Source organism: Natator depressus, chromosome 14 (genome assembly GCF_965152275.1).
Source record: "Natator depressus isolate rNatDep1 chromosome 14, rNatDep2.hap1, whole genome shotgun sequence".
Taxonomy (NCBI): domain Eukaryota; kingdom Metazoa; phylum Chordata; order Testudines; family Cheloniidae; genus Natator; species Natator depressus.
In genome coordinates, this window is record NC_134247.1 from 17,029,041 (window position 1) to 17,050,262 (window position 21,222).

Below are 21,222 nucleotides of genomic sequence, written 5' to 3' on the forward strand. Positions count from 1 at the left end.
ATAGTTTGTGAAACAGTTTAGGATAAAGGGTACTCTATTAATGTGAGATTTACTGTTGCTATTAAAATTTAGGAGTTCACTGATAGGGATGGGGGCTTGGTTATCTTTGTAAAAGATGCCAGGGGGTGAGATTTCAAAATATAGGTCTGCAGCTGAGGAAACATTGAAATCTCTGGAGCGAAGAAGTTCATAGGTGCTGGATCAGCCCTACCAACATAATCGCTCCTTAACAGAAGGCAACTGATGCCATCCCATGGCTACCACTAGATGGTGCCCAATCCACAATTTAACAGGAAGGTTTTCTCCAATCCCAGCTGGAGCAGTGCAGCCTTCTCTGGTGGAAACAATGCAGTGCCTACTCAGATTAAAGCAAGGGGCTGGATACCTAGGATTGTGCAAGGGAGCTCCCAGGATGGGATGGAGCTGGCTCTGATATCACATCTGTGGACACAGAGGGTTGGGAACACCATTGGAATCCCAGAACAGTGCAGACTTTTGACTTGGGAAGCCTTCCCAGAGGACAGCAACTAGCTGGAAGTACTGAATGCTGGTTTGTGTATGTGTGTGTGTGGGGGGGAGGAGGAGTGTCCGGCATTTGACTCCAATTAAGGTGAAATCTGGAGAGAATAGGAAGGAGAGCAAAAAGTGGATGTGATGAAGGAGTCAAGGTGCCTCCCAGCTGCTCCATCTTCTGTGGGGAGAGATGGATGGACAGAAGTGCTGCCGTTTGCGACAACCTGCCTCCAAAATGTAAATAAGAAAATCCCGCAAGAGAACCTGGTTCAGTCGTGCTCGCTCTGTTAAGATCTATTTCATCCAGAGCAGACAAACGCTCACCACGGCTGCTCCATTGGAGGAGAAGTAGATTACCTGGAGCAGAAGAGCTAAAACCCCTCTCGGTGAAGTTGGATTGGTCTGGGGTGCTTTCCCCACCTCTGTATACAAATCATCCTAATCATGGGCACTGTGTAACGGCATCATATGGCTGTCTAAAGTGTCGAGTTGCTTCCTTTTTATTTCTTATATAAGTTTGAACAATGATCACAGTCAATTCGGATGGAAAAATAATGATCAGAAGATGTCTTGTCACCTTGAGACCTTTTAGGTAAAGTTCTTTTTATTGCTCTATTTACCATTCTCCCTCCCCACCCCCTGCCTTTGCACCCCATCTTGCTGTTCAGCTTCAGGGAGCTGAAACTGAATAATTCATCTAAACAAATTTCCTAGCACTCACTGTCTTCCAGGGGAATCAATCCCAGATTAAAATGTCAAGAATCAAAGCAAGTTAGCCTTTAAGTCATCTTGATGGGAGCTGGTGTGTGGCTCTTGCATACTGTACCTTGCCTGCTAATTCATTTGTTATGCTAATATCAGTTGGGTATTAGTTACAGGTTTTTAATACTTTTCTTGGTGATATTTGCACCCACTGGGGAATTGATGCATACAAATTAAAAGCCAGCTTTGGCTGTCAGTAACACTGGTTTGAATCCAATGATAATGCGGTTGCTCCGGATTCACACGGGTAACCAAGAGCAGAATCTTGTCCAAAGTCAGACCTTCCAAGCTCCCCTCCCCCCCTGAATTTATGCATTTCTACTTACTGAACTCCTCCCCCCGCCTCAACAACTACAAAGTTTTTATGATTCCATTACTATTGATTTGCATAAACTCCTTGCTGTAAGTGTCTTTTTTTTTTGTGGGTGGATGGGTGGGTGCGTGTGGACTGTCCATTAACATGCAAACTCTTCTCTAATGCTTGTGTGCTTTCTTTAAAACTGATTTGAGGAGTCATGCTTTATGCACTTCCAGCCTCCAAGGGGCATTGTTTGTTTGTGTCTTATGGGCGAGGAATTATAAAAGTTAGGTCTGAATCAAAACAAACCCATCACGGTGCTTTCTGATGGTCCAAGTAACACAAAAGCGTTGGAAGTGGATTTTGCAAACCAGGATACTGGCCTTTTGACTTGGCCAAAGGAAATTGGGTTTTGGGGGATGGAAGGGAGGGTCGGGTTATATTTTCTCACGTGGGACAGCTTTTGAGAATTATTGCTGCTGAAATTTCATCTGTCTAAAGAATTTATGTGCTTACCACCATTGTATCTGAGCACTTCACAATCTTTTACTGAAGTTATCCTCCGAACACCTCTCAGAGGTATGGGAGTGTGATTATTCCCATTGTTCAGATGGGGAACTGAGACACAAAGGAGGCTAAGTGCCTTGCTCAAGGCCATACAAGGAGTCTGTGGCAGAGCTGAGAACTGAACATAGGTTGCCCAACTCCTAGGTTAGTGCCCCAATCACTCGACTGCCCACCTTCTTGGACCAGCCAGGCAAACAGGTGGGGCAGGTAGCTCTGCTAGGTGAATAGACTTGGGAGTGGGTCAGCAAGGGGATGGTACCTCCTCGTTGGCTTGGCAGGGATTTTGTCTCCAATCTGATGGCAGGCAGGTTGGGGGGATACCAAATGGGGAGAAGGGGCACACCGATGAGGCTGGGCTGTAGGGCAGTTGCTTTTGGGTAGCAGAGCTTGCCTTGTGGAAGGAGGATAGAAGAGAAGGGAGAGGTGCCTAGCCACAGCTGGGCCACATGTTGAAGAGGGGGTGGGAGCAATTCCCACATCACTCGTCCTCCCTCTGCTACTGTGGGCCAATCCTGCCCTCAGTGATGTCCAGGGCAAAACTCTGATTGACTTAACAGATGCAACACAGAACTTCATGGATGGAGCAAGAGATGGATCGGGGCACACCATGAACTAGCTGGGAGGGGGAGAAAGGGGGGCAGTTACTCTGTAGTAATTCACCAGCTGTGCCAGTTGTGTCAAACACTGTACACAGCCATCATCCAGAGCTGTCGCTTTCTCTCCTGTTGAATGACACTCTGCTTAATAGAACAGCAGCGCCCAAGGTGCTGTGCTGGGCTTGGCAGCTGCCTTCAGCCGGGGACGGGGCCAGCACTGCTTTGAGAGGGGCTGTTCATTCTCTTCCAGAGATATGTTTGTTAAACCCCAAGATGAAGTTAGTGGAAGAGTCTCCCGCTCCAGGAGCAGGGGAATCTCCTTTCTAGCAGTGTCTTGGGAATAAGGCTTGAAGCAGGAGTAACAGTAATGAGTCCTAGCACGCTGGCCAAGTGTGATGAAAAATAGGCCAGAGACTGGAACAGGAGGGGAAATGTATGTGCGGATTCGGGGATGGGGCCAGGTGAACAGTTTGGGGGCTTGGGTCTTGCTAAGAGAATCCGGTACCTTGACAGTGTTCTCAATACACTAGGGCCTGATTCTGCTCTTACGCTGGTGTAAATTGGGAGCAACTTTATTGAAAAGTTAAACCAGTGTGAGTTGAATCAGGCTTTTCTAAGAGATGTGTTTTCCTTGAGAGTTTATAGCACAGGAAAATAGATGTGATTGACTGTGGCTAAAGCACCTCGAGGGGTGTTCCCCCCCCCCAATCATTTAGACAAACTGGAGGCAAGGATTCTGCCTGGTTTAACTCAGCGGTAATGGTGTTTGGTGGGAATATTTTTCTGAAGCATTGGAACCGAAAGGCTAATAACACCAGTGTGGTGGGCTTCCCTCACCACCTCAGTCCTGACCTGCAATACCCACTTATTTTCTAGGCCTAAGCCCTGCTCCCCAGTTTTGCTGATGCTCTTTACCTCCTGCTAGACTAGCTCTTGAGCAACCCACAGATCAGCTAAAGGTGTCATGACCTGCACATTTTCTCCTATTCTAGCCCTACTTCTCCCTACCTCCGCTAATTTACCAGCGCACTTCAGTCCTCACCTGTGGCACACCCTGTTTGAACTCTGCCCTTGCAGATCCCGAGCCACCATTTTATGTGGTGACTGTGTGGTGAGACTAGCGTATGCTCTTAGGCCTTGCCTTCACTGCAGCTTTAGCTCAAGATATGATTCAAGTGCTCCCTTAATCCTACTCCTGTCCACACACGAGTCTCTAGCTCAAGTTGAGTGGTGCTTTAACCTCAAGCTACTGGAGGTGTGGGTTGACACTTGAGAGCTGTTGATGCTCACACTAGTAATGCAGTGGGGATATAGATACTGTGCTGTTAATCCAAACATCTGTGTGGGTGCTCTCAGTTGAGCTAGACTAACTCAAGAGCAGCTGGCTGCTCTTATCCACACTTAAGTTAGTGCTGCAGTGAAGGTAAACCCTTGGAATCTAGACACCCCCCAACTTTGTGTAGTAATGTGGGTGGTTTGCAGTCCATAGTGGTCACCTAAATCTATGGAGACCACATGTCAGCTGGTGTTTAAGCATCTTATCTCCACTGAAGTCAGTGAGCTGGATCCACACGGGTGCAAATAAGCATAGCATCAGTGAAGTTGCCAGGCACTGACTGGAGATTTGGCCCATTGAAATGAAAGTGGTGCTCAGCTGAATTCATTAATCATCCTCTGGATAAGCTTAGTACAGTGAGGGAAAAGTCCCAAATCTGTGAGATGTGCCCTGGGAATGGAGGAGAGTTGCTGATTACTAGCACTCTGTAAACATAGCAGGAGGAGACAAAATAATGGAGAGGAGGATTTATTTACAGAAACTTGTGTAAATGGCTCACTTCTAATGTGTCTAATTTCAAAATCAAAGGCACCTCAGTGATTGATTCTACCCAGCAGTACCCGAGAGAGCCAAAAGTGCATCACAAGTCAACTATAGTGCCTTACCCCAGCCATCTCTATGCTTCTCTTTGGGGAACTAAAGAGGAGTGCTGTGAAAGCTTGTAAGTAGAAAAGCCATTTCTTTCCTCAGAACTTTAGAATGCATTGTTCCCAGGGAGGATTAATGCTGCTTAGCATTTTGCTGTCGGGTGACCCAGTCTGAGAGGCCTCTGGTGTTTCAGGACCATGGAAAGCTCATGGGTTCGAAGGATGCTGCAGCCTTCTCCTGCACGCGTTTCCAGGATACCCAAATGATATATAGCACATCAGAATACAAATCCTCAGGGCCAGATTTTGCTCTGTTACAATTATGTGAATCTTTGATAACTCTATTAAAGACTATGCTGTTGTTCCAAACTGACAGTAAATAAACAGGGCAGAACTTGGCACTCTCCTCCTGGACATAGTCCTAAAGCAGGGGATTGTGAATACTTCAGTCCCAGGGTAGAATTCTGGGTAGAATTGTCACCAGAATCTTGTAAAATCAAAGCACCCTGAATTAAATTAATATGTGGTGACAGTCCACGCGATTAACAGCCAGCTTGGGATGTAGATGCTACATGGTCATCAAAGCTCTATGTTCAACAACAGGTACAGTTAATGGACTAGTTTTGGAAACGGGGTCTGATGCAGCTCTCAGGAAAGTCCATTGGTTTCAATGGAGTTAATTCTGACTTACACCAGTGTGAGGTTCAGTCAGGCCCCTGGTACCTTTTGGCCATTTCCCCAAAACTAGGCGCCAGCACAAAGAACTGCAGTACAAACTTCCATGGAGATGAGAGATTGAACGGAGAGCCTTCCCCTCCCCCCTCTTTCTCCCCATCAGAAAGGGAGAAAATCAGAACAAAATAAGAGCCTGCAAACTAAGGGTGAAACCCTCAACTCTCCTTATTCCTTGGAGAAATCCCACCGAGCTAAATGCTGTTTCTCTCCCAAGTAACCGATTTAGGATTTGGCCCTGGTATATCTTTTAAGTACCTAAAATCTTGAGTCTCCTCCCCTTCCTCTGCAATCCATTTGAAATTGTGAATTTTTTTCCTTCTAATGAGATGCTAGAATGCATGGCCCCTTTGAAATTTTTTTTCAGCAATTGTGGAGGGTTTTTCCTTTCTTTCTTTCTCCCATGGTCTAAATTGTTAATTAAATGTGGAGTTTAACTATCGCTCCTTGCCAGATCATAATTATGAAAATTAAAATGCATAAACAAGGCCTTGCATAATGATGAAGACATTATCAATAGAAAGGATTTCAAAGATGAGCAAGATCAGCTCTGATCATTTAAACACCAATCCCCCAGGTAATGTGTCATTAAATTATGCCTGGCGGGGTGGAGAGGAGGAAAGGGGGTGGCTGCACTGGATGAAAAGGGATAGATGATTAGAACCGCCCTCCAGCTGCAGCAGGGCACTGCTATTATTTGTGTTACTATCATGCCTAGAGACCCGTAGAACAGACATGTAGTAAGAGGGAGTCCCTCTTACCCTCACAAGCTTACACGCTCCATAGATGAGACTGCTATAAGAGAGGGAATAAGGAAAGTAGTATTACCATAGCTTACAAACAGGGAAACGATGCCCAGAGACACGCCCAGATTCTCGGAGGTATTTAGGCTCCTCATGCCTGTGGATTTTAAGGGAATGTAGGAGCCTAAATATCTTTGCGGATCTGGGCCTAAGTGACTTGCCAAGGGTCATGCAGGAAGTCAATGGCAGAGTCCAGGACTGAACCCAAATCTCCTGAGGCCCATGGCAGTGCCCTAGCCACCAGGCCTCTCTTGGAAGGGTGCCAAACTAATGTCTCCCCTATGTCTCTAACACTCTGAGAGCACACTCACCCCTACCTAGTAAGCAGGCACCATTCCCATTGCTTTCAAAGGGATTAACACCAAGGCTTAGCTTGGTTCCAAGAGGGTAGCAAATCAATCTACACGCCCCTGAGTGCCGAATCTGCAGGAGTTATGCTCCTTTTTTGCATCTTACATGCTTGATCAGATCAGCTCTCATCCAGGGTATAACTTGTCTCATCGCTTACCATGCAGCTAAGTTTGGCGCTGGTAGTCCAGAGTACAGCTCTCCTCAGGCACAGACAAAGAGGATACGGAAATGGTTCAGATTGCCACATAGCTCTGCCAATGCACTTCAGTCCTGGTGCTTGCTTTTCCCCCTTCGGAACAAAGGCAGGCAGTCTAGAGGTGGTTGGCACAACCCAGGAACTGAAAGAGGGCAGACTGCCCAGGAGATGTGCCAGATTAGTGCATCACATGGGCAGTCTTCACCATCTCGTCCTAACCATCAAGGCCCTTCCCTCTCTTCCTTGACTGCATTGCTTTCCCACTCTGCCAAGATGCCAGCCTTGGCCAGCTGCTGCCTCCTACAAGTGTCTTTGCATTTTCTTCTCGCCCCTTGTGCATGGAGCTCCCTTTCTGAGCTGACCTGATAGGCCACTACCCTCTTTGCATAGAAATCCCTTCTAGAAGTCCGCTTCTACTGCAGGGCTTCCAGGAAAACAGCTGGGTTGAGAGGTAGCTGGGGAAAGTCAATGGTTATAGAGCTAGAGCACATGTATGTATGGGGGTATTTATCCATACAGGGTGGCCTTGTGATTGGAGCCCTGGGCTGGGACTTGAGATATGGGTTCAAGTCTGAGTTGTGGGACAGTGGGCAAGTCATATAGGCTGTGGTTTTCAAACAGGCCTCTGGGAGCTGGGCACCTAACACCTTTACTTTCCTTTAGGAATCCCAGCCTTAATCTGCCCTCTGCCTCAACTGCCCATCTGCAAAATGGGAATAATAAATACCACTTCCCTATCACATAGGGCCTTGTGAGGATAAAATTCATTGACAATGGAGAGGTGCTATCATTGTGGCGATAAGGGGCATATAAATTCCTAGGTGTAGATTTATAGACTGAATATATCTCATCAGTTCCCTCTCCCCTTCGTTATGTTAGTCATCATCTTAGGTTGTAAGCTTGCCTGCATTTGTACAGCACTTAACATGATGGGGCCCTCATCTAGGGAGGCCATTCGTCTGGCTTTATACCAGAGAGTCCTGCTTTTCTGAGGTTTGTCCCTCATCCGAGACTGAGACAGAACAGGACGTGAGTTTGTCCAATAGAAGAGGGACATCACTTTGAAGAGTGCACTGCTCTGTCCCTGCTAGCATGATCTTGCACGTGGGTGGGTCCAATGTCATGTTGGTGCAGGGTGGGGTGGCATGCTCTTTGAAATGGCATCCTCTATGTGCCATGCAGGCCAGGTCACACCGGCATTGGACACATGCCATTACCAGAAGTACCAGAATATCTGGTATTCTGGGAATGCATGTGTGACCACCCTACCCCTTTCCTCCTTCAGCTCTTCAGACACTCCTAGTACTCCTAACGATGAATAGCTGCTCAAACCATTTCCATTGACTCAGCCTCCTCTGAGATCAGAAGCCAGTTTTTTTTTCTCTTTGGGACCCCAAACATCATGGGATCTCCAAAGCTCTTCCCGTAGGCCTCACTCCTCGATGCTCAGTCAAGATGGTTAAAAGTGACTAGGGGTGCCTCAAAGTTAATGGAAGCGGTGTCTCTAACTGAGCTTTGTGCCTTCAAAAATTCCCTGCTCACTATTTTAGCATCCAATTTGAGACACCATAAAGGGGCCTGATTCTCAGACAGGGCTGAACACAGGCCCTCTGAAAATGAGACCCATTTAGGAGGTCATTGGTTGGGCACCCCAATCACTAGTCACTTCTGAAAATCTCAGCCACCATTGATCATATTCATGATGAGTCTCCCTAGTTTTCACTTATTTACTCACATCCTTGGGTCTCACTACAGAGGGTCAATTTTCTTTTTGTTGAAGCTTTTATTTAAACAAAAGATGGCTTTTTGACTGCATGGAAATTGGGATAATAGTCAATGAAAACCAAAGACCCAAAATGTTCAATTTTCAACAACGGAAAGACTAAAAAATAGGCTTTTGGTTTTTTGGGCGTTTTAAATGAAAATTTCCCATTAAAAGTTTCAGTGAAAACATTTTCTTTGCAATCTTTGGTGGAAAATAAAATACATTTCCCAGCCAATTCTAGGTGTCTCGTTCTTCACTTCCCCACCCAATCTTGCTGCTTGAGTAGGGGTGCTGTCTATTGAGGAAAATCTTTAACTCAAAGGAACTTGGAAGACCCTCAGACCTTGCTTTTTCCTTTATAACAATGCAGTTGTCACCCAAATAGATTCTGTGTTTTGACCTCTAATTCATCTCTTGAAGGGTATAAGTCTGGCTGCTGGAACTGGAATAATAAAGGAGAGATTTCACATCTCTGAAAATATAGAGTTGGCTTGAGAAAATGCTTTTTTATTTTTCTGTGCCACATACAACTTTTTAGTCCCACTGAGTATGTTCCATTTATCTAGTGGAGACAGGGACCTAGCTCCTTGCCAGTTAGAATAATGTCCACTTCAGCTCCCAGCCGACTCAGTGGAATGAATCAGGCAAAAGAGGAAACAAGGCAATTGTGATGCCTGAGGTGTTTATTTCAAATTTAGTTCAGCAGCTAGATTGTTGTGAATGGGGATGTCCCCCTGTAAGCCCCGTGTCTTGCCTGTCCCCTAGATTGCAAAGCTTAGCACAATAGGTAGTTCATGCAACTGATGGCAGCCTAGTTCCAAATAAAAATAGTATTCTACAATCATTGTGCACAGCTGTGAATGACTAAGGAAAGGTGCAAAGTCTCCTTTTTTGGAGTTTTTCTCAATATGAAAATCTGAGTATCTAAGAACTTATATTCTGGTAGCCGCTAGAGACCTCGGCTGAGATCAGGGCCTATTGTGTTAGGCACTCTACAAATATATCCTAAGCAGAGTTATTTGAATAACTGTTTTTGCTAACGATTCTCAATAATAATTAATAAAAACATTATTTCAGGTGCAATCAAAAAAGAAATGTTGGGCAAACCAAAAGGTTAAAAACATTGTTTCAGTTGAGCAAAAATTCTTTGTTTAGTTTTTGTACGCTTTTTGTTAATGTTGTTGTTTTTAAAAACAAATAAAGGAAATTTCAGAACAACTTAGTTTTGAATAAGAAAACCATAACATTTCATTTTGATAATATTGAAACAATCTTTTTGAATTTTTAAAAATTTGTTTTAGTTAAAAAAATGTGAAATTAATACAAGTTCATGAAATGTTCAGGTGTCACCCAATCTGCATTTTTACCAGAAAAAGGTTTGGGAGGGAAACTTTTGTTCAGTTTTGATAAGCAACAATCCTTGCACCAAAAAGCTGACATCTCACTAGCTAGGACTCTCAAATGGTAGGAGGGGAATCAGAGGCACAGAGAGGCAATACTGCTCAATAGCAGAGCCAAGATTAGAACTCTGGTCTCTTAAGTTAGTGCTCTTCTTACCTGTCAGCTCTGTGTTCTTGGGAACCAGGGTGCAGTATCCAGCCTGTCTGTCTCACAAAGGACCCCCCGCCCCCCAGCCTCTGCTTGAACCAAAACCAGTCAGAAGAAAGACTTGCGAAAAGGCAGCAGGGGACACACTTAAACCCTTCTGGACAAGGGTGACAGGATTAAGGCAACTCCCCTAGCCTCATTTGCATCAAAGATGGGATAGGGAGGCATCTCCATTAGCATACAGAATGGAGAACAGAGATTCTAAAGCAAGAACCGCACTGAACTCTGGGACCAGGGAAGCACTGCATGATGGGGGAATCTCTGCTCCAGATGTTAATGAACCTACCCCTGCACACACCCAGTGCAGTAGTTATCAGACCAATTCTACAATAAATCCTTTACTGGTATCCAAAATACTGAAGCTACATAATTGCATCATGAGCTCCTGCGAAGGAACACCACCCATAGCCAGGAATGATCAGTTCCTATTCTGTAGCCTGAACAAAACAACTCTGGTACACTCCCTTGAGCCACCAGTTTACCCGTTAACAAATCTAGTGTTCTCCCTTGAAGCATTGTTGTTTCCCAACAAAAAACCCTTTCCCATGCTCAAGTAAGTGTTCTGATGCTTGGATCCAAAATCTGCATCAGTTCCACTGGGACTTCATCTTCTCCTGACTGAGCATGCTGGGGGCTCTGCCAGCACTCCGGACCTTCAGCTATCACCACCACCTGGGAACCCCGACCGGTTCAAGGTTCACGGAGTGGTGAGAATCCAGCTCACTTGCGCTCGCTCGCTCTCTCTCTCTCTCTCTCTCTTTTTCTTTTTCTACTCTAGGTATAGCTTTCTAACCCTGACTTGTGTGATCAGTTATAGTTTTCTAAACCTGACTTTTGTAATCAAATTTAAGCTAGATTTAATATTGTAACTGTTTTGTTTGTTTGGGTCTCCTTGTATGATTATTACTTGGCAAAATTAACTTTTGTGGTTAAGCTGGTTGCTTCCCTCCCTCTCTCTCTTGTGTTTTTGGCTTCCCCATTTGCTCTGCAGCAATGCTCCTCTTACCTAAGCTAAAGATTCCTGCAGCGCCCAAAAGTCCTGTAGGGTTTGCTTATCAAGTGCGTTACTACCAGAACAACTTATAATGTGAAAGTGGGGAGAGGGACGCGCTGAACCTGTGTCATATAAGGGTGGCAGCTTGAAGGTGTGGCTCGACCCTGCTTACTCAGGGGTACTCTATTCCGGTGTGGTGCCTGTGGCATATGAGGGTGGCAGCTTGGAAGTACTGCTCAACCCAGCCTGCTGAGTCCAGGGACATATAAGGGGTCAGCTTGGGCTTGCTGTCCACTCAGATGCACTCTGTTAATATGTGTGTTCATCTGATTCTGGGGCTGGAGGAACCCAGCCCTGGGGAACCTAGGTCCTGCAGGATAGCGCTATTGGGAGGGAACTTGCAGAAGGGAGAAGCATAGCTCTGTATGAGAATACAAGTGACACAAGCAGTACATTGATAGAATTACAGACCCCCCCCCCAGAAGAGTACCCCTAATAAATTAGCATACCCCAACATAATGGGCAAATCTGGTAACACCCTATCCTGTGCACCATGCTGCCTCTCACTGATATATCATGTAAGCACTTGTACAGTGCTCATCAACACCTCTTAGCGGGGTGCTGGATGGCTAAGGCATTGGGAATAACCAATAACCAATAAAGGTGAAGCCTTTCACCTTTAGTTTATTAGCTCAGATTGTATTGGCTGGACAGATTCCCCTAGGGAGCAGAGAGAAAGGGAATAACAGTGGACAACTATGCAAAATGGGACAAAGGAACAGCCAATGAAATTACAAGGCAATACATTTAAGAGTGATCAAACATAACACATAATCACCCTGTGGAACTCACTGCTACAAGATATCACTGACACCACGCACTAGGATTCAATAGAGGATGGATAATAATGAGAGCATCCACAGGGTCATTAGAGGCAAAATATCTACAAGGGATATCAGCCCTCATGCTTCAGGGCATAAGCCAACCACAAATGGCTCGATCAACAAAGAGATTTAAATTCCTCACTGCCACTTTAGGTTTCTAGGTCCAAAATTTAGATCCTCAGAACCCCCACTTGGCTACTAGCTAACCCAGTAGGCACCTAAATTCTGTTGGTGCCTTTGTTTCTGTCAGTAAAATCCCCTAGGCACCAAAATTTCTGCTGGATGGCATACATAAAGCCACCTAAGTCTTGACAGCAATGAGCTGCTCAGTGCCTACTGCACCTCTAAGCCTGGCCTGCTGCTGGACTAGACGGACCATTGGTCTGATCTGGCTTGGTATTTCCTATGTTGCTAAAACAGATCTACACTGTTGTCTTGGCCAACTTTCTTTGAATGGCCAAGAGGACCAGGATTAAGAATCAATTGCTGAGGGTTAGAGTTCAGGTACATGGCATGATTGCCCATTCCACCTCTCAAATGCCCCTCCCCCCATTTTTTTTCTCATACAGAATTTTCAGTAAGAAAAGTCAGTGCAAGTGAGCTCTTGAGGGTGCTTTGTGTGGAGGCGGTTTTCCCGAGAATCAGACCACAGGACTTGTGGGCTTGTCAGTGAAGAGACCCATATCTTACTTGTAATTGGTGGGATAACCTGTTTCGCAAAGAAGCCATTACTGATTGTGTCTCACCTTATCTTTTCTTTTTCTCCTCCCTCAGGATATTTGTGCTGGGCATTGGATTTTTCACCCTGTGCTTCTTAATGACATCTTTGGGAGGCCAGTTTTCAGCCAAAAGGCTGGGAGACTCTCCCTTCACCATCAGAACTGAAGGTAACTGAGATTTTAACTGTTTTGAAAACTATTTTAAAAGAGGAGAACTTGTGCTGGTTTTGGCTCCTTGCGACTAGTATGGGAATAAATGCCCCTTCTGGGATAGATGAGTACAGCGAAGTGGTAGTGCACTGTCAATGTCTGCTTCCTGCTGGAGTATGACAGACTTACCCGTGTCTAATAGCTCCCTCTACCAGCTCACTGGGTAGAGGCCTGTGTTTCTGGAGCCGCAGATCTTGAATTGGTTGAAATGCCAAGTGTATGGGCTGCTTGACTATTTCCATTCAGCTCTTTGTCATTACAAGCTCCATAAACAAGGAGGGCGGAGAGGGAGGAAATCAGATGGAGACTGACATTTTTGCAAAGCCTCCTCAAGAACATCACAAAGTGTATGGAGGGGGATGTAAACCATGAAGATCTAGCAGTGTTTGGTGCAAGGCATTGTGATGACACCTGGTGTATAGAGAACCTCGGTGATCTGAATGCAAGGGGCTAGATCGGAGGTGGGCAAACTACGGCCCACGGGCCACATCCGGCCCGCGGGACCGTCCTGCCTGGCCCTTCAGCTCCCGGCCGGGGAAGCTAACCCCCAGCCCCTCCCCAGCAGCCTCATCTCGCAGTGCCACTAGCAGTCTGGGTGGCTGGGCTGCAAGCACCTGCCGGGCAGTGGGGCTGTGAGAGCCACCAGATGTAGTGTATTAAATTGCTCCCTGTAGCAATGTGCTACTTATGGAGCACCAGGACTGGCAGCTGTAAGTAGTACACCGTATGTACCATATTCCTACGGGGAGCAATTTAATACACTACACTGGCCCTCCATACTGTTTAGGAACCCCGATGTGGCCCTCAGGCCAAAAAGTTTGCCCACCCCTGGGCTAGATCCTCAGTTCATGTATGCTGTTGTAGCTCCATTGACTGTGCCAGCTTACAGCACCGGAGGCTCTGGCTCAGGACTGTGGAAGGCTTTGTGGTTGTAGACAGGTTTGGTCGCCAGGGAGTGAAAGTGTGGAGAGTGATGTTTTTTGCCATTTTATTTTTTTTGTCTCAAAAGGAGATACTATGATGGGAAACTAGTGGATCAAGTGTGTGTGTGTGTGTGTGTGTTAAATTTTAATACCCGTAAAAGTACTCTATAGAGGATGGAGGGGGAATAGGTGAAGTGTTCTGAGTCTAATGGAGAAGCTCACTGGGAGAAGTGCTGCACAAGGGCAGCTCCTAGGATTGAAGGGAAGTAACCCATTCCCTTCTTTTCCTCAGCCCTGTGTATTCCTGACACCTCCAACCTCTGGTTGCCTCCTGCCCTGATCCACCCTCCACCCCCCTACCCAGGCCATGTAGGGATCCTGCTCATCTGTTTGTGGGGTGAGTTCTTGTTGCCCCTGCTCACCTCCCATAATGGACTGAGGGGTCAGGAGATGGGGCTGCAGCGCAGCAGAAATGTGGGAGGATGGAGATAGAATTGGGTGCTGGATGGCACAGCTGATGGGGAGTTGAGGATGGTGCATGTCGTTAGTGCTGTGGCATGTTGCTGGTGCTGTAGAGTTGTTAATGCTGCTATTCTCGGAGCTCCAGTGTTAGCTGCACCAGCAGAGTGCACAGCGTGTTGATTCAGCAGACCTCGGTGCTGTTCAGAAAGAAAGACCACAGGCTTGGATCAGTGACGAAGGTGCTCAGCCAGGTTTACTGTCTGCAAAGCACGGTACTGGAGCCCTGTCCAGTAGCTCACAGGACACTAACACGTGTATGCCCGTGACAAGGTAAAGGATCAGTCAGCAAACAGGATGCTGTCCCCTCAGCCGATGTATGCCCCTCCCACAACTTCTCCTTTTATACATGGATACAAATAAATGACATATTATGCTCCATATGTTATTTGTTATCACCCTGGTATCTTGAACCTGCTAGTTCAAACAAAACCTCCTCATCCATTATCCTGTCATCCCATCCTTATCTTATAAGGGGTCGGTGTGTTCCTGTATAATCTCATGGGAATTGGTTTATGTGGTTACTTGAGAACTCTGGGTGTTCTTGTACCATCCTCTCTGGTTAGATGCGCTTACTTGGTTAGCCAATACCTGGTGTTACACTACTGACAAGGTCTACTTTGCTTCATACTCTTAGTTTATGCCTAGGCCTCCAGCAAGGCCTACATGCATTAACTAGTGGGATGAGCATATGGCAGGGGTACTATGTAGCCGTGCAGGCCAAAAGCTGCCACACTCCAGTAGCCTTGATCCACTAAAATCTATTGGTGACATCAGTGATGGTTTTGCTACAGTAAAGAGTGTAGCAGTAGCTTCAGAAAAGGGGACAGGTGGGCGGATAGTGCTACCCTATATATGATACATGTCATCATCCCTGTAAAAGGGTCAGTTGGCATTTCCTAAGTAGAAATACTCCGCCCTCATGACCACTGATCAACTAATGGGAGTTTGTTCTGACAGTGTGCATGGGGTTGCCAGGTGTCCGGTTTTCGACCGGAATGCCTGGTCAAAAAGAGACCCTGGCAGCTCCAGTCGGCGCTGCTGACCGGGCTGTTAAAAGTCCGGTCAGTGGTGCAGCAGGGGCATGGGGCTGAGGCAGGCTCCCTACCTGCGCTGGCTCTGTGCCGCCTCCTGAAGCGGCCGCCAGGTCCCTGCGGCCCGTAGGTGCTGGGGTGGCCAGGGAGGCTCCGCGCACTGCCCCCACCCCCAGCGCCAGCTCTGCAGCTCTCATTGGCGGGGCAGGGGTGTTTGGTTTTGTGTGATTAGAAAGTTGGCAACCCTATGTGTGCGTTGTATTTGAGTGTTGTCACTCAGTACTACTTGCTGAATGGAGTTTCTGCTGGACCTTTCTGAAGTCCATCACAGAGAATGCTCCAGCTTGCTCATGTCATTGAATTTAGCTCTGGATAAAAAACAGATGCTTGTTTGTTTTTGTTCCAATTTACCTCTGGACTGTTAAGTACTTTGGGTCCAAATGAAATAGCAGGGAAAGGAGAACTTTTCAAGAGAGGTGGCCCAATCCAGAGCCTGGGATAGCCAAGGTACATTTGGTCAGGCCAGAAGACAGTCCTGGAGCAAAGGAAAGACACCCCCTCACACACACACATGCTCTCTCCCAACTGGAGTGATAAACACATCACCCCCTCATTAACTGAGTGAGGAGGCCTCAGACTAAAATCCCCCATTTCAGCCAGCAGCCTAAGTGATGAGGGATAAGCCATAGTCTTTCGGCTTCTGCAGCCTTCATAACAGCAGCCCCCTCCTTTCCCATACCAAGCAAAGCCCTTTGAGTTGGCCATTTACTGCTGCAGTTTTCCTGTTAACGTGCAGCAGCAGAAACCAAACTAACCCCCTCCCCCCATCCAGTTCTCTGGGATGATCACTTTTCCCCTCCCCCCACCGCCTGGCTGGTATCAGGGAAGATCCCTGCTAGCCAAACGCGAACAGCTCAGTGCCAATGGCCCTCCCTCCCACCTCATGGCTAACTGCGGGGAGGATTTATTTTCAGCCACAGGCAAACAGCCCAGTAGGAACAGCCACCTCTGAATGTCCCCTTAATCAAATTCCCCTATTTCAACCAGGTTACCATGAACGATATCACTCGTCTGAGGATAACACAGAGAGATAAAGAACGGATGTTGCTTGAATGCCAGCAAACACCAGAACCATACGCTGCCAGGCTTTGTCATGCAATGATACCAGATTACTTGCGACTAGCATGGTGTGGTAAAGTGTCCTACCATGGAGGACAGAATAAGGCTGCTCTCCCCAGAAACCTTCTGCAAAGGCCTTTAGAGTACCTCCAGGAGAGCTTCATGGAGATGTCCCTAGAAGATTTCCGCTCCATCCCCAGACACGTTAACAGACTTTTCCAGTAGCAGTACTGGCCATGAATGCATCCCAAGTCCTTAGGGCTACTTAATCATTGAAAAACACTTGCTTTTATAACATGTATTATATTTAAAAAGATACACTCACCAGAGGTCCCTTCTCCGGCTTCGTTGGGTTGGGAGGGTATTTCAGTCAGGGTGATAAAAAGATCCTGGCTGTCAGGGAGAACGGTGTGCTGTGTGCTCTCCCCAAGCTTGTCGTCCTCCTCCTCATCTTCCCCATCTGCAAAATCCTTAGCCATGGCGGAGAGTATCCCATCCTCGGAGTACATGGACAAGGGTGGGGTAGCGGTGGCAGCCCTCACTGGAATTGCATGCAACTCAGAGTAGAAGCAGCATGTCTGGGGCTCTGTCCCAGAGTGTCCGTTTGATTCTTGGGTTTTCTGGTACGCTTGTCTGAGCTCCTTAAGTTTAATGCTGCACTGTGTTGCATCCCTGATGTAGCCTCTGTCCCTCATGGCCTCTGAGATTTTTTGAAATGTTTTGGCATTTAGTCTTTTGGAACGTAGCTCTGATAGCACGGATTCCTCACCCCATACAGCGATCAGATCCAGTACCTCCCATTCGGTCCCTACTGGAGCTCTTTTTCAATTCTGGGACTGCATGGTCACCTGTGCTGATGAGTTCGCCTGGCCAAACAGGAAATGAGATTCAAAAGTTCCCGGGGCTTTTCCTGTACACCTGGCCAGTGCATCCGAGTTCAGAGTGCTGTCCAGAGCAGTCACAATGGTGCACTGTGGGATAGCTCCCGGAGGCCAATACCTTCGAATTGCATCCACACTAACCCTAATTCGGAACGGCGATGTCGATTTCAGCGTTAATCCCCTTGTTGGGGAGGAGTACAGAAATCGTTTTTAAGAGCCCTTTATGTCGAAAAAATGGCTTCATTGTGTGGACGGGTGCAGGGTTAATTCGGATTTAATGCTGCTAAATCCGACATAAACTCGTAGTATAGACCAGGCCCAAGGGATTAGTGTTTACTTGGCTGGTGGTAGTCTGAGCAATAGAACGCTGGGACATCAATGCCTTCCCATTCTGTCTTGCACATTTCACTGAAGTCAGGTTGTCTCCCTTTAGAGACAGACTCATGTCTCCCACAGGTGGGTGTGAGCATGTCTTGTGGTCACTAGCCATGTAGTGGCCTTTGTAACAGTAACCTCTGGAGTCAGAGTACACTGGCTCTCATCACGTGATGGCAGATGCTGTGTGACTAATTTTTTTCCTCCCAACAAGACTTCTCTTCCAAGCACCTTAACCTATTTGGGATGCAGCTTCCAGGCAAAGCAGCGAAAGGTGTTATATTTAAACACAGGCAAGTTCTAGCAGGGTCCCTCATTCAACAGACTGGCAGCCCCAGCCATCCCAGCTTAGTCTGATCACTAGCTGCCTAGACTGTTGGGTCAGCTCCTCAGTCATAATAAGGCTTCTTTGTGCCACTCCAAGAGCTCACCTGCGGGTCTGTTTACATGGAGGAAAAAGGTGTGATCTTAATGTGGATTAAAATCACAGTGAAGACATGGCAGTTTGGGTTAGCAGCTAGAATGCAATCCCCAGCTCCCCTATAGGCTTGAACCGAGCTGCTAACCCGAGTTAAAAGCAGAGTTGCTGTGTCTTCACTGCTATTTTAACTGGAGTTAGCTAATGGTGTCAGCCAAGGACAGTTAAGAACATGCCTTCTTCTGCAGTATGGACGTACCCTAAGTTGCTAACTGGAGATTCTTCTCTGCAACCCTGGAGTATCCAGCCCCTGGAGGCTGCTGCAGGTGTTTGTAAATTAAAACAACCTTCAAGCTCTGAACTGACTCCCTGCAGCCCTGGAGTTGGAGAAGTGCAGAGGTGATGTGAAGTGTCCCCTGTCCTACAACTAGCACAGCTGAAAACAAGTCAGTTTGGCAGTAAAAGAAATTCAGCCCTGTGCAGCTGGCCATGTACCACTTAAGTCTCCCACAGCTCCTCCGGTGGCTGTAATTGACTGTAGTTTGTAGACTGTAATTGACTGATTGAGTGACTGTACGGTAAGGATCTGATCACTGCTTCATTTCAGGATGAGAGAAACTCAAGTCCATCCCTTCCTTCCTTCCCTTTCTACAATACACTTCAATCCATGGAGTTTGTTCTCTGGGCCAAATTCTATTCTTGGTTACATCAGTGTAGAGCCATAGGGCCTTCCTGGACTTGAATGAAATGACCTCCAATTTATACCATTAAACTGGGGAGAAGAATTTGGTATAATAAATTCAACAGGCCCATTGCCAGACCATTTCCTAGGAGCCCATGGCACAGCCCTTCTCTGGAGTGGGTCATTTCAAAGATTCTAGCAGATGAAGTGAGGGAAAATGCTCAGTCATGAGTCTTGAGCCTCCTCTTGCTGGCACCATTTTTGCACTGGTGTTAACTCTCTGGACTTCAGTAGAGATAATCCTGATTTACACTTGTGCTGCATGTCCCGGAGTCACCAGGGCGATGCTCTGGAACTCCTCTATATGAAGCCAGTCAGGACTCTGGGGGAGCCTCCTCTCTCTAAGCACACTGTCACCAGGGCAAGAAGCTTACACCACTTCGGCCTTCCTGGGTCTGACCTTGGAGCATTCAGCATCCCCTTCCACACCATGTGCTTCCAGCAGCGAGTCTGCCCGGGCGGGGCTTCTGGGGAAGCCAGAGGGCCCTGTACCCCAACTCCACGGTCAGTAGTGACTCTCAGCCAGCATTGTAAAGTGGAAGGTTTATTAGTTGACAGGTACACAGTGTAGAGCAGAACTTGCTAGCACAGAAATCAGTGACTCTGAGCAAAGTCCATCTTGGGGGGGACCCCAGGCCAGATGCCCTGGACACCCCCCTCTCTGAGTCCCAGACAGGAGACTGCCCTGGACCCCACTGCCTGGCCTCTGCCACGCACTTGGCTTCTCCTCTGGTCTTTGTCCTGCTTCCTGGCAAAGTGTCACCTGGTCGCCTCCCTCTCCTGGGTCTCAGGTTATGAAGGGCATCAGCCATACCTTACATGCAGGCAGCTGGGCAGCCTCACCTGCCCTGAGGGCCTCAGCAAAAGTCACACACCCAATTCCTACTGCCTAGGCATTGGTGCAGTACTCAGGGAAACTGAGCTACACACAGTATTAGTATAGGACAGTAAGATTCACATGCCATATAACAAGGTGAAAAACTTCACTTCGTCACACTGGGTCACCATCAAACCCTGGGGCTTAAGTGGTGAATCTTCTGTGGACTCTTTGTATAGGGACAAACTTCACCCACTATCTGTTGCGTGGCTTATATTGTAATGGTCCAATTTTCTTGTAGTGGCAGGTAGGAAGAGATGAAGCTTTGGTCCCCTTTCCTGTACCTGGAAAAAGGAGTGAATGTTGACTCTAATGGGAATTGTCAATCGTTATCCACTGTTGTATCCCTGGGTCTTAGTTCTGTAACTCTGTCTAGGAAAGTTACCACCTAATTAGAAAGCTCAGTAAAGAATTCAACATAAAGTTTTTCTTCATTGGTTAAGACTTGCCTTTGGTTTTCTCCATCAGTTGTAGAGCTCTTGGAGGAACTGCAGGTCAGAAATGAGAGTCCCTGCTGGCTCAAATTAACAGTAACTTTTCCTGCAGCTTTCAGGTGGGTGATGGTGGAGAAAGAACTACTTGAAAGGAACTCAAAGACCCAGGGCCAAATGTTGCTGTCAGTTACAGCAGTGTAAACTCACTGAAGTCAATAGGCTTACTTGGGCTTTATGTCATGTAATTTGGAGCAGAATTAAGCCCCCACCCACTGTTGACTTCATTCTAGTGTATTGATTGTGGATGGGGCTGTCTCCCTATTTTTCTTGTCTGAGGGGCTCTAGCTGTTGCAACGTGTACAGAATTTCATAAACAAAAACTTTTCCAGGGTATGAATGAATCTCTTTGGTGAGGGCCTGATTGTCAGAAGTGGCCTCTGATTTTTGTACTCAGGACTTGTCAGGCACACGTAATTCAGGGATGCATTTCATAGGGCTCAGATATTTTCTTCTATTCATGTTCTCATACTGTGCCCATCACCATGGTACCTGATGCCTCAATATCTAACTCGGTGACTGAGCCTGGAGATAAGGGAGCTGGGCACAGTGCTGCTATGCCAACACCAATGGCTATTTGCCCCTGCAAAATTCCACGTGGGCACAAAACGCAGTAACTCAATGGGAGGCTGAACTTAGACCGTTTTGAAAACTGGGGCTTGATTCTGAACCTGCTTTTGCTGGCTTTGCAACAGGGTAATTCTGCTGAGCTTAGAGTTACCTGTGATTTGCACCAATGCCTGTAGGGCCAGAATCAGGTCCTGTGGTACATGACTTCTGCAGTTCATTTAGAATTCAGGGAGAGGGCCTGTATTCTGCGTGAGGAGTGATGGATTATTAAGAGCATATTTAATGTAAAGAGGGTTGACAATAACAGAAATGTATCCATATCTTATTACAGTTTTATCAAGCCTCAATAGAT

General features: G+C 46.8%; 1 protein-coding gene and 1 pseudogene across 1 annotated transcript in view; one reads left to right on the top strand and one right to left on the bottom strand.

The window, feature by feature from the left end:
- Positions 1-306: 306 nt before the first annotated feature.
- MGAT5B (alpha-1,6-mannosylglycoprotein 6-beta-N-acetylglucosaminyltransferase B) overlaps positions 307-21,222 on the top strand; it is a 170,767-nt gene continuing 149,851 nt past the window's right edge. Inside the window, exons 1-2 of the mRNA XM_074971071.1 lie at positions 307-1,105; positions 12,767-12,879. Coding sequence (XP_074827172.1) covers positions 1,038-1,105; positions 12,767-12,879 — 181 coding nt within the window. The 5' untranslated portion in view covers positions 307-1,037. The remainder of the gene's footprint in view (positions 1,106-12,766; positions 12,880-21,222) is intronic.
- On the bottom strand, positions 14,288-17,842 carry LOC141998777 (zinc finger and SCAN domain-containing protein 29-like; annotated as a pseudogene).